Genomic DNA, 13,387 nt, shown 5'->3' on the forward strand with positions numbered 1-13,387 from the left:
TAACGCTGATTTATTCATTTAAACAATGAAAGCAGGGGTAATGTGCACAACTAATTATGTTGGCAGCAAAGCCAACCACAAAAAAAAGAAAAGAAAAGAAAGGACTGTATTTTTTTTAAACGACAAATTGCATTTTGTGACTTAGAAGAAGTCCATCTTTGACCACTGGTTCAAATTAATAGGTGCTCAGCACCCTGTTTTCAAAAACAAAATGACACTATACTTATGTATGAGTAGATTTACAAAAAAGACAAAAATAATTCCTTAAATGTTTTTTACATAAATAGTTTCAAAAATAAGAGAAAAAGAACAAGTATTATGTGTCCTCCTCACATACAGTATATGTACTTCCAAATGTCACACATTTAACTTTTTTCTTCAACAATACAAGTGATTTGCATGACCAGCATACAGCCATGACCAACAACATAACCAAATACACGTACTCAAGTAAAGACTTTTGGCAGTATTAGCCCACTCATTTGATGTGATGCCCCTCAGACTAACAGTTTGGTCCCAGATGGATTAAATGTGGAAGTCAAAAAACAACAACACTCCTCGCACCATCATACCCAACTGTGGAAACCCGGCAGTGTGTGTCAGTTATAAGTTGTGTTGTTGTTCATTTAGATTTTATTCTGTTTCTGATATCACTGAGTGAAATCTGATCATTAGGGTTTTTCTTAAGTGGACTCATGGGCTGAAGTTGTTTGTCCATGCAGTGCTAAAGTCAGCGACGCCTTATCAAGATGCTATATGATGATTCTTATGGAATAAGCATATAACGATGGTTAATGTAATGAAAGCCACATCAGCTTTTGACAGACTTTGGGCAGGATCGTTAGCACGCATTGACGTTAGCTCTACTTCTTTAACTTCTTCGACAGCGCCCTCCTGAGGGGCGGCTGCTTCTGATCCTGGGTGGTGTCCTGATGAGGATGCGTTCGGGATGTCTTCGACTCATAGAGCTGCTTGAGGTTGAGCGTTTGTTGCTCCTTGGCCGTCTCTCGTTGGGCCTGGCGCAGCAGACGTTTCATGGTCTTCACCTTCTCTCGCAGGTGGCCGTTGGCCTTCTCCAACGAACGCACCTTCTGAGAGAGCGTGCTCACCTTCTCCTCCTCCTCGAACAGAGCCTTCTGCACCGTGGAGCACAACAACTGTGGAGAAAAACAAAATGGAGTTCAGAAAATACAAACAATATGAGAAGCACCAAAAGATGGCAGAGGAACGCAGTGTGTTTTTATTTTCAGGCCACAAATCACACAACAGTAGGCGGGACGGAACGAATCTTCCTCACAGTTCTGAGGACCCGTGTTCAAATCTGGCCTCCCCTGTGTGGAGTTTGCATATTCTCCTCGTCCCTGTGTGGGTTTTCTCCAGGTACTCCGGTTTCATGCATGGTAGGTAAATTGTGTGGCTGTGAGTGCAAATGGTTGTTTATTTATACTGTCATTTATCATGTATAATGCGCATCCCCCCTGCCCCCCTCCCCAATTGTCAAAAGTCAATAGTTGCCATTATACATAGGCATAGGGGGAAATGAAAACAACTTTCACATTGTCTCGAGGTTATGAAAAAGCTTCACAGTTTTATTCCAATATGCCACCACCACCTAGAGGTTATGAGAAAAGTGAAGCCCAGTGTTCCCCAGCCTTCTTTGCACTGCGGATCGGTTAGGAGTCGGCATTTTTCTCACGGTGGTGTATGTGTATATATATATATATATATATATATATATATATATATATATATATATATATATATATATATATATATATATATATATATATATATATATATATATATATATATATATATATATATATATATATATATATATATATATAGACACACACACACACGCTTGCCTCGCTTCTGCTTCCTCCTTCGCCGTTCGTGGCGCGTTAACTGTGGGCGCGATGCAGGAGTAGGGGTCGCAGCTCCTCAATGAGAGTAGACTTTGAACTCCATAAAAGTAGTTCTTTTTACTTTTAGAACTTTTAGTTCTAAAAGTAGAACTTTTAGTTCTAAAAGTAGTAGAATAATTTTGAGGTCAAATTTGGGGGTATGTATTATATACGGGTTCCCATTACACACAAGAAATTACGGTATGTGCCCAGCGATTGGCTAGCGACCAGTTCAGGGTCCACCCCGCCTCTCGCCCAAAGATAGCTGGGATAAGCTCCAACATGCCTGCGTGAGGATAAGCGGTTCGGATGGATGGAAATGACACAATGGCAACATGTAAAAAAGGGGTAAACAATTGTGGAAATCTAACATGTATTGAAATGTTTCAGAGAAAACCGCAAGCTGCAGAAACAAAGAGAGCAGAGATATCCCACACCAAATGGACTCAACAGACCCAGACCTCCTACCCAGAGGCATAGTTTACTGAGTGAGGCGTTTCAGTCTGGCAGACAATGTACAGGTGAAAAATAGTAATCCTAGTCATCCTTAGCATTATTTTATTTTAATTTTCATAGTGCCACTGGCCATTTGTTACTTTAGTCATCTCAACAAGTATAATTTATGCTTAGACCTTGCCGCAATAGATTTATCCCATAAAAATGTGTTACTGAAATGGAAATGAAATATAGTTACTGCTGTAATATTAATACAGCTCAGATTTGATTAAATATAAATAAGTTGTTGTTAACTGTAAATGAGATTCTGTAGACCTATACTTCCTATATTTATGCAATAGCAATTAAAATACTATATATTTACATGATAACAATTTATTTTTTATTTACTTATAAATGTTGCCTACATCTTTTTCTGTTTTTTTGGGGGGTTTTTTTACGAAATAGTATTGCAAAAGAAAAAAGCACAAAAAACTTAAAGATCATGAAAATTCATTCCGGTTCACCAATTTCACGATGCATCAACCTCAATTATTAAAACGCATGGGAATTGGTATCAATACTGTATTACTTGGAAAGAAAAGTCAGTTTTGTGGGCAAGTAGAAGCTGACCAGTCATCTTATTTGTAGTATAAAGACAGGAGCTTGCAAAAATTTGTAGTGATGCATCCTGCAAGGGAGTTGCATTTGAGAAAGCACATGAACAAGTGTATCACCAGTATACACATCTGGAATTTGAATGCTGACATTGTGGACCAGTCTTGAACTCCAGAAAGCATACTCAAGGCCCCTGTAGCTCAGGGGTCAGATCACTGGTCTTGTAAACCAGGGGTCATGAGTTCATATCTCACCAAGGCCTGATGTTTTAGCTTGGTGGTGGTGGTAACTCAGACTCTTGTGGAATTGGCATTGTGGGTGGAAAATTCTCTACTTATGCAGTCAGTGTACAGAAAGATCTAATGGTGATGCAATGTCTGAAAAATAACCTGTTTCCATTTCTGTGATTCCACCTTTGGAGCACTCTGCAAATGCAGTCTCAATTAAGTAATTGGCAAAAAACCGAAGAATTTCATGAGTTCGTTTACAATGGGAAAAGGGGGAATACATACGGATGATTTGTGGGCAGTGGTTCATTGCATTGTAGGGGCGAAACAGGAGCATTCTCTTGATGGAAGAACAGAAGCCACTTTGCTTCCTGAATACTGTTGCGTGTTGCTTGTCATGCAGAGTACAGCGGGAAATTAGTGATTGTCAGTTCCAAACCAAGGTACAACAGTGGAGACATTTCTGACATGTCGTTGTGCAAGCTGTGGGATTGACAACCCGCAAAGAATTGTAGCAATGCATCTTGCAAGAAGCTGTGTTTGTGGGCTTCATTTAAAGACCGTTTAACATGATTTCAGAGGTGTGTTTCTAAATACAGTATACACATTTGAAGATAATTCCTGAAAATGTGAAGAGACTGAGAACTATGTATCACTCAATTGAGAGACCTAGTGTAAAACAGTTTCTAACCATTTCAGTTTTTTCTGATGGTGACCCTGGTCCAAAGCACCAACTGGCAGAAGAATGAGGGGGGGGGGGGGGGGGGGGGGGAATGCCAGCTTGTCAGGGTTTGAGAGCATGTGGTAATGTACCATCACTCTGGCAGGAGTCCATCCGCACCTAGTAAAAGAACTGAACATCTTTGTACGCATCAGCGTTTATCCGGTGCAATTGAGAGTTAGGCCCACAGTGTTTGAGAGCAAAGAGAATCGCTTAATATTTCATAATTTTGAAGAATTTTTTTTTAAACTTTTATTTATAATATCATCACAGTACCACCACCACGGTACTGTGATGATATTCTTTTTCTGAAATGCTGTGTTACATTTATGTCAGATGTAACGAGACACACACCTTCCAAAAAGTTCAACTTCCATATCGTCAGTCCGTACACTATTCTCCCAAAAGTTTTTTTTTTGGCTTTATGTTATTTCTGGTCAGCAGTGGTTTTTGCCTTGGAATCCTACCATGGATGCCATGATTGCCCTGTCCCTTTTCCTTATTGTCAAGTTATGAACACTGACCTTAACTGAGGCAAGGGAGTCCTGCAATTCTTTAGATGTTGTCCTGGGTTGCTTTGAGGCCTCTTGGATGAGGCGTCGTGCTCTTGGGGTGATTTGTGTGGGCCGGCCAAGTCTCGAGGTAATCAGGCTTGGGAGTGGTCAGTAGAAATTAACTCAGCTTTCCCATAAAAGTGAATAACCACAGTTTATTCAGGATTTAGCGTAGCTTTGAATATTGTCTCTCAATAAATTAAAATCAGAATTTTAAAGTTGTATTTTATGTTTACATGAGTTATCTTTGTCAGATAATTTCATTTTTTAATGTTAAACAAAGTGGGGAAACTGCAAAAAAAAAAAAAAAGAATTTCAGAAGGGGGCAAATACTTTTTAACTGCACTGTATATACATTATTTGAGATGGCAACTTTGTAACTGCATCAAAGGTGCCACATCCTACAGTCTACATTTGTAAAGGCCAAGGTTAACAAACCCTCAGACCTCCAGGTATGGATATTTCTTTTCTTTGTTTCTGTGAGATAAGATTCAAGGCAGATGGTGACACAATACAACCCACTACAGGCCACGTGCCAGCCCAGACCTTTTATAAGGTACAAAATAAACAACAACAAAAGATCTCCAGCTGCTTCAGACTGTATGGATTTTCTGCTTGAGTATGGATTTCCTCTGCAGATTCTAATTCTTCCATGTGGGCCAGCCATGCAAATTGCCTGTCCTTAAATAACAAGTGCTGAATGTTTGGAGGAAATGTTGAAAATGCACAGTTGGCTGCAGGGCCACATCACTAGTGGCTACATTTCCTTCTGCAGTATAACTGTGGCCATACACCATGTGGCATTACTTACACCATATTTGGATATGGAAGGACTATGAAAGTTTATAATGCAAAGGTTGAAGTGTAGAGACAGGACGATCATGTTATGCAAAGCAGTTGGTGTCCTTCCGTCTGAGCCCAGGCACTCACATCTAGCCTGCACACATCCACGCAATTAAAATGATTCAATTGATTGGAAATGATGTTTTGCCAAACTCGTGAAAAAATGAATTTTTAACTAATATCACAGCAGAATGAGGAAAATTTGAATAGTTTAGAGATGGAAATATGTTTTGTATGATTTGTGAGTGAAGTGTGGATACAGTGAATATACATACATATACTGTATGTACAGTGTGTGTATGTGTATATATATATATATATAAATCCTTGTAGTGTATAAACTGCATTCACATCATTTAAGCATGAATAAATGTTTACTTTCAGGAAGAAAAAGGTTTGCTTTAATTGCATTGCCACAGGGGTAATTACTTCATTTAACATGTCTGTGTTTACATGTCAGTACTGTGAACAGAACAATAATATGCAAGCATTGAAGTCTTTCCTAAATGGAAAGATATATGTTCTGAGGAGAAACGTGTGTCCTGCTTTAGAGACAAATTTAGTTCGAGTACATGAACTGAAGCCATAGGCAGCCATTAGTTTTGCCTTTGTGTGAATGGTGGGGATGCCACTGCAAGTTTTAGTCCTAATGCAGTTTGGTGTTACATCTTGAGGCAAGCACATACATTGTAACGACTTGGATGTACGAACTGTGACCTGCACCAAGTCTGCTTTTATTTTCTCTGTGAGGAAATATAACCTGGAGCATAATTTAAGAAACCGCAGCAGATAGCTAAATATCACTTTGTAATTACAATCACAGACCAGTGCAACCCCAAATCTTTGCTATTAACGGAAATGCAAAGTGTGTGTAAAATGCTCTTTTCCCGTGGTAGAGTTCTCTTTTCATGGGAAGTCAGAAAATGATTGGAAACAGACAGAAGAAGACCAAAATGAGAGGGACCACGCCAAATGTTTTGGCTTATTTGAGGCGAAGAAGCAGTGGTGAGTCAGTGGAAACTATAAACACATAACAAATAACACAAAAAACTGCAAAATAACATGGACTCCATATTTAGAATCTTGAGCCAATTCCTTGGGACACACACTGTCAAATTGCACTTGAGCTTTGAATTCCATATATAGAAGATCCATTTCGAGCTCTGTCTAAAAAGAGCTCCGGATGCTGTCTTTTTCCAATGGTGGATGGATGAAGAAGAGACATGAATATGAATTCTCAAAACTATTGTACACCATTGTAGCAATCCCATAATAAGTAGTGGTCTTCATTGCTTTTCACATGAACACCATCAAACAGAAACTGAGAGATGTAATACTTTAATGGGGGTCCATTTTCTTTGGTGCTTCTTGTTGGTCTTATATCACTCATACTCACAAATCAGCATAAAAAAATGCTTGATTTCATTTGATGATGCATTGGTTGGAAATAAGATTTTTAACTGTGTTGTTTGTTATGTCAACCTGCAGGGAAGTGTCTCATGTCACTAGTTACCTATTAAAAAATGTTTTTGCAACAAACCACATACCACAACACACTCATAGCTCATATTATAGCTGTGGATAAACACTTTAATAATGATACAAATATAATTGCTAATTATGTTGCCAATATGTTGCCACAAAGATTACTTGACAATGGTAAAAAATTTAAACCTCATATTTATGGTCCTGATGGGTGCGATTCAAACCTCTTTGTTTTGATTCTATGATGCCAGATTGCCAATGTTGGAAATGTTACTATTTTAAAGTGTTCAAAAGTTACAGGGTCAAAAAACAATTTGTATCAAATGATATACACCCATACCTTACAGTATATGAATGCCCTTGATGAGTGCTTTCCAGATTGTTTTTGTCAATATGTGCTAATCTAGCCATCCATTCTTTTTCTTTAGCGCTTGTCCTCATCAGGGTTGCAGGTGAGCTGGAGCCAATCCCAGGTGACTGGCGCGAGAGGCAGTGTACACCCTGAACAAATGTATTATTTCGGAAGTGTGTAAACTGTTAACACTTCGCAGAAATCAGTACCCAAGAATTAGTTCTCAGTTTCAAAATGGTTGGTGGTCTCTGGCAACCCAAGCAACCCTTCATACACACATTCACACCTACTGACAATTTTTAATCCTTAATTAACGCTGAACATGCATGTTTTTGGAATGTGGGAGGAAGCCAGAGTACCTGCTGAAAACGCATATGTACGTATGTATGTGTGTATTATATATATATATATATGCGTACAGTAAAATCATTTTAAAATAATTATTTAGTAATATTTTAACCGCTTCTTACACACACTGTAGTTAGCAGAGCAGTGTCTGGGAATGAAAACAATTTTTTTAAATGAAGGAAACACTTTTTAAGAGACTTGCCATTATACTGGTATGTGTGCCAATGCTACGTTGGCCACTTACAATAGGACCTCAGAGTTTCATTACACTGCTACATTTTCATGACGATGAGGACACCAAAGGCACTCTATAGTGATAGTGACCATAACATTCAGCATGTATCATCTACATGACGTAATCCTACACGAAGGGTCCCATATGCTGCACTTAAAACAATACTAAGCTATAGAACAAACAAACAAAAAACACAGAGGTTGAGATGTTTTATGTTTTTAAAGTGGATTTTTCCATAAAACATTGCGGCTTCTTTGTCTAGCCAAACCTCAGAAAATTACTGCCTGGTTTTCCAGATTTTGGACCATATTTGACTCGCAGCAACCTTCCTCTTTAAACAAAAGCATATAATCGTGAATCTTCCTGTGTGCCCCCACAATAATCCAAGCAATTATGGTTTATTGCATTCTATTCCCTATGACAATATGCTGAATCAGAGTGTCCTGTTCAACTAATGGCGTGTGAAATCAAACAGGCCAGTGCTTTTTTTTTTTTTTGCTGTCTACGTACCCTGCTGTCCTCCTGAGCCTCCCACTCAGGGGTATAGCTATGGACCTGAGTACCAGGCGTGCAGTTGGCAAACTGGAATAGGCTGGCAAACATGCGATGGTTGTCCGCTGTGTCTGGGAAGATGGCGTCCTGGAAGTTCACTCCGTGGGGGACCATGTTGTAGTTTTCATCCATCCTGCATGGCAAGAAAGAAAAATATATACTGTAAACATGTTCCCTTTTCACTCTCTCCAACCAAAGGCGATTTATGATTGTGATTAATGCATAGCATCATGTGAAATGTATGAGCTAGAACGGATGAACATCTGGAGAACATCTCGTCTCCTCAGAAGACATCAAAAGTTAAGTTGTCTTCAAGAGACAGAGTGGGTGTATGTATGCTGAAAAGGTTAAAGGTCAGTTGTAAGTATGGTGACCAGAGAAATACGTAAGAATTGACTTCACTGTAATGGTTACGCAACACAAATACAGCACAAGCAACACGCAGAAATGTCTCATCAGCATTTTTGTTCTAGCAAAATGTCATTGTTTCCCAACTGTTTGAGTTGTGTTTGTTATTCTTCTGATATTGAATCTTTAAGGGTTAACATATAGGCTAATGTTTTTACAGTGCACATGAGAACCAGACAGCACACTCAATCTGTCTCATTTAAAGATCCCGTGTGGGATCGCCGGCAACATTCTTCTCCATACTCGGCTCTGATTCGCCCTCTCCCGGGAGTATTTGCCCATGATTGATCGGAACAACTATTTTTAAATCTCTGTGGTTTCGTTGGACAGGAAATGGCTGTCCACTGGAGACAGTGATGAGAATGAGAACTTCATCACTTTGTTGTCTCATTAAACAAGGAGTTAGTAACGTATTTGAATGTGGGTTTATAGGTAGGAGTTTTGCATTAGGCCATACATTGATTTTTTTTATTATTTCAATTTTTCAATATATTAAATAAAATCTTATATTTTAGATCACTTTTTGAAGCTGAAAGCTCTATCCACTTATCCTATGTTGCATGAATAAAGACCAAATGTAGAGGAAAGACACATTCACTAACTGTACTAATGTATTGAGACACACCTCTTTGAGATGTTATGGACCCCTTAGTTCCCAATGAATTCCTTAGTTTACCTGACATTTTGGAAAATTGCAATTTAGCGGGAACATTCCGCCCTTTTTCTACTCTAGCATGATCGTGCAACAGTATACTAGGATGAGTTTGGTACGGAGGAACTTGAGAGCCCTGAACATTCCTCTATGGGTATTTGTGTCAATATATAATATAGCACCGTACGTGTCTACTAGACACAAACATATGCTGCTATAACAGCTTTTATTGTGCAGAAATTAAGTGACATTTTTAAGGCCGTTTTGCATTAATTTGTACTTCAAGAGTAAAACAAACGAGGCTTTGTCTCAAGTTAAGCTGTTCCCAATTCAATGTTTAACTAAATCACTTGTCTTCTAACTGTTGCCCCATACAAGTGGTATCAATCTTCTAATGTAACCATTCGTTGAGCAGAGAGTATAGCCATAGGCTCATCTGTTACTTTTGTCAGGAGTCACCATCATCAATAACTGGCAGTTCCACCGTTCCATTCACAGCCATACATGCGCATGTGGTACCCCTACTTTTGACACATGATGTGATTGGTATGCAATGTTATTTTCACTCGATTACCATCTGTCTGATACAAGTGGACCGTCTGATCTGTCCAAAGAATGTTATCCCACAACATGAGAGGCTTTTTAAAATGTTTTCTGGCAAAGTCTAATCTGGTTTTACCTTGTTGTAAACACACAAAAAAAGAATTTACTAGAGTCTATTCTTTATTGTTGAGAGGTTCTGCAGAGGAATTGGTATCGTTTTCTCCGTTAGGCCTGATAAATGGTGACAAATGACAACTGCATTGTGCATTATTATGGCGGGTGTCACAGATAACATTAGCATTGATTGTTTTAATTTTTTACCAACACAACAGAGGGAAGCAAAAGTGTTGTCAAACTACATGTTCACACATCAGTCTGTGTGATGCATTATAAAAATGCAGTGCTGTTGTTAGCTTTGTGCAGACTGCAAAACATTACACACCAGGAATGCTTTCCAGCACCCCTTCTCAATATCTGACATCTCATCTGTGTGAGCAAAAAAACTAAACGTGAAGGAAAAATTGGTAACACCTGATAGTTAGCACATGTTCCCGATCATCAAGCAAAGGCTTTCATCAGTGCTGCGTCTGCAAGTTGTGGGCTTTATCAACTTTTGGTATTCTGATTGTCTCTATAATTATATGTGCATGCAAGGTTTTAACATACAGTATATGCTGCACTTTTTTTTGGTTTTGTTTTGTTTTTTAATATCCGTGGAAAGTATGGGAGTTAATATAAATTAAGATGGGCTCACATTAAGAGAGCATATAGGAGGTGGGCATCAGTGCTTTGTTTTTTGTGAGCTTCACTGATTGAGTCCGTTGAGAGTCCTTACTTATGTTTATGCCACAGGTCTGAATAGTTGTTGCAGAGCAGAAAAATAACAGAAAAGTGAAACTTCAATTCAAGGACATTCCATCCCACATGTAGATTTTGAATGTTTGCCCTTTGTTGAAAGATTACCCACTAACTAACATCAACTGGACTGATGGGAGTACTTTTTAATGTTTGGACTGCATACCACAACATTCTTCAGATATTCGCAGCAAGAGTGTTCTCCCCAGTTCCAATATGGCTATGGCATAATGTCAGGGTGTATTTGAACAAGAGCTGGAGCCAAATGAAGCCAATAGTATTGCTTCACCTATGTGCATTGCGCTGACCATGCTTCTCATAAATCAGGAGATCTGTTAAGCGAATGTACAGTGGGAGGATAGACATGCAATTAGGATTTGACATGAATTACTTAATTTTCTTGGATTTGAGAAATACATTGCTCATTTCAAAGTCTCCAAAGACATCCACCCATCCATCCATTTTCTGAGCCGCTTCTCCTCACTAGGGTTGCGGGCATGCTGGAGCCTATCCCAGCTGTCATCGGCGGGGTACACCCCCCTTCCCATGGGCCCACCACCTGTGGGAGGGCCCATAGTGGTCAGGTGCAGTGTGATCTGGGCGGTGGCCGAAGGTAGAGACCTTGGCGGTCCGATCCCTGGCTACAGAAGCAGAAGAAGCCCACCTAAGCACGGGGAGAACATGCAAACTCCACACAGGCGGGCCCAGGATTTAAACCCCGGTCCCCAACTGTGAGGCAGATGTGCTCGCCAGTCGTCCATTAACCAATTATTTAGCTAAATTAAAAAAGGTGTATTGTACTATTTTTTTATTGTATTAGTAACAATACATCAAGTAACAAATTATTCATGATTATTATTATGATATTATTATTACAACTATTTTTTCTGAGTTGTTTTTTGCTTTGTGTTGCAAGTCAAAATTGGAGTTACAAGTGAGCATCAGCTTTCATAAAAGCCAACTTGAGATCCACACATAATGCACTTTGAGTCGTTTATTGAAGGGTTAGACATGCAAATACAAAATGACAACACTCGCAAGGAGCTGCAGTAGACCAAGTTGGGCCGACTTGACTTCAGTTCTTGACGTCACTCACTAGGCAATAGCCCTTAAAGGCACACATATAACCCTACAGTTGTTGTGACTTTCGGCTTGTCCCATTAATTACAATTTATAAAAACAGTTCTTTACATTCTCTTTTATTATGTTTCATTATATTGTTATACATTACTGTGCTATGTAACAAGAAAAATTCCGTTCATGTGGAGCACTTTTCGACACCGCTTATCCTGTTCAGGGTCACAGGAAACTGTGACCCTGAACTTCAGGCAAAAGGCCAACAACACACTGCACTGGTCATTAGTCAATAACAGGGAAGCTATACAACCTTGCACACTATCACTGAGTGGGAATCTAACGCACACTGCCTGAATGGAAGTCAGGCAAATTCCACCATCAGTGACTAAAAATCACATCAATGGGGAAAATTTATTTAATACACACTACGAGTAAATTGCGTGGGCAACCGTGGCAATAATTTTTTGTCAAATATTGATCAGCATCCCCCCCTGCCCCTGTTGACGATCGGCTTTCGAGGGGCAAAAAGTTCGATCAGCGGCCATCACGCCCATCGCCCCCCAAAAGACCCACTACCCCGTTGACATCCCCCGTGGTTGTCGTGGCCACCTCATTGAATTTTGGGCCACCCAGCTGAAACATTTCGGGCTGCGGCCGTGTTAGAAGTTTAGTCATGCAACAAATTGAAAAGTCGTTGTCTTTTTTTTGTAAATGAATTAAAAAATAATAATTATACATTTTAAGTAACCAATTTTATGGGGGGGGGGGGGGGGGCAATGTAGCCCGCCAGCCATACTTTGCTCACCCCTGATGCAGATGTATACATTTTACATGCGATGGACTCATTCAATCAGTCAGCACTTAGCAATCTATTGGGAAGGATAACTCACTTGAGGAAGAAGTAGTAATTGTTGTTTGGGGTCACACTGTAGGAGAAGCAGGAGAAGTAGCCCAGGCCTGTGACGTTAAACCTGGAGCCCGCGGGGACCTCCAGCATGCTTCCCCACGCCTGGTCGCACAGCAGCTCGATCTCGGCCAAGTAGAGCAAGTCGGTGGGGCTCTGCCACGGCAGGTAGTTGTACGGCTCTTTGTGCAGGGCCAGCACCTTAGCGAACACGATGATCTCGGCCAGCTCGGCACGGCACGCCTCCGTCTGGGGTCTCCAGTCGTGGGGCAGCTGGCACCCCTCGCTCCATTCGGGACCGGCCGCAGTCAGGAGAAAAGCCACGATAATCCACATGATACCGCGCGGGGAGTAGCGAGCTGCAGATGGATGGATGTTGCAAAGTAAGGGCAGTGCGCTCATGCAGTGCACATAATCTCTTTCAACGAATCATCCAGACGCTTTGTATGTGAAACAAACAAACAAACAAACTTGAACTCCTCGCTTGTGCTTTCGTAGTCTCCAACCAAGTGATACCTGTCTGTGATGGAGGAGGAGGCTATGCCTTCTCTTCAGCTGCAGCGACAGAATTCCCCTCCACTTTCCAACTCAAATTTAGGCGGAGCAAACTAAGTCACTGCACACAACCTCGTGAGGGAACTTTAAAAATATTGCTTTCGCGACAAATACGA

General features: G+C 40.2%; 1 protein-coding gene across 1 annotated transcript; it reads right to left on the reverse strand.

Annotated features, from left to right (window-relative positions):
* Window positions 1–13,354, reverse strand: ccdc3b (coiled-coil domain containing 3b). The gene is made up of 3 exons (XM_061687975.1): window positions 12,703–13,354; window positions 8,236–8,410; window positions 1–1,157 (listed from the first exon to the last, which is right to left on the reverse strand). Exons 1-3 carry the CDS (start codon window positions 13,116–13,118, stop codon window positions 864–866), a joined length of 885 nt encoding a protein of 294 aa, XP_061543959.1. The 5' UTR covers window positions 13,119–13,354; the 3' UTR covers window positions 1–863.
* Window positions 13,355–13,387: the final 33 nt, after the last annotated feature.

Source organism: Phycodurus eques, chromosome 10 (genome assembly GCF_024500275.1).
Source record: "Phycodurus eques isolate BA_2022a chromosome 10, UOR_Pequ_1.1, whole genome shotgun sequence".
NCBI lineage: Eukaryota > Metazoa > Chordata > Actinopteri > Syngnathiformes > Syngnathidae > Phycodurus > Phycodurus eques.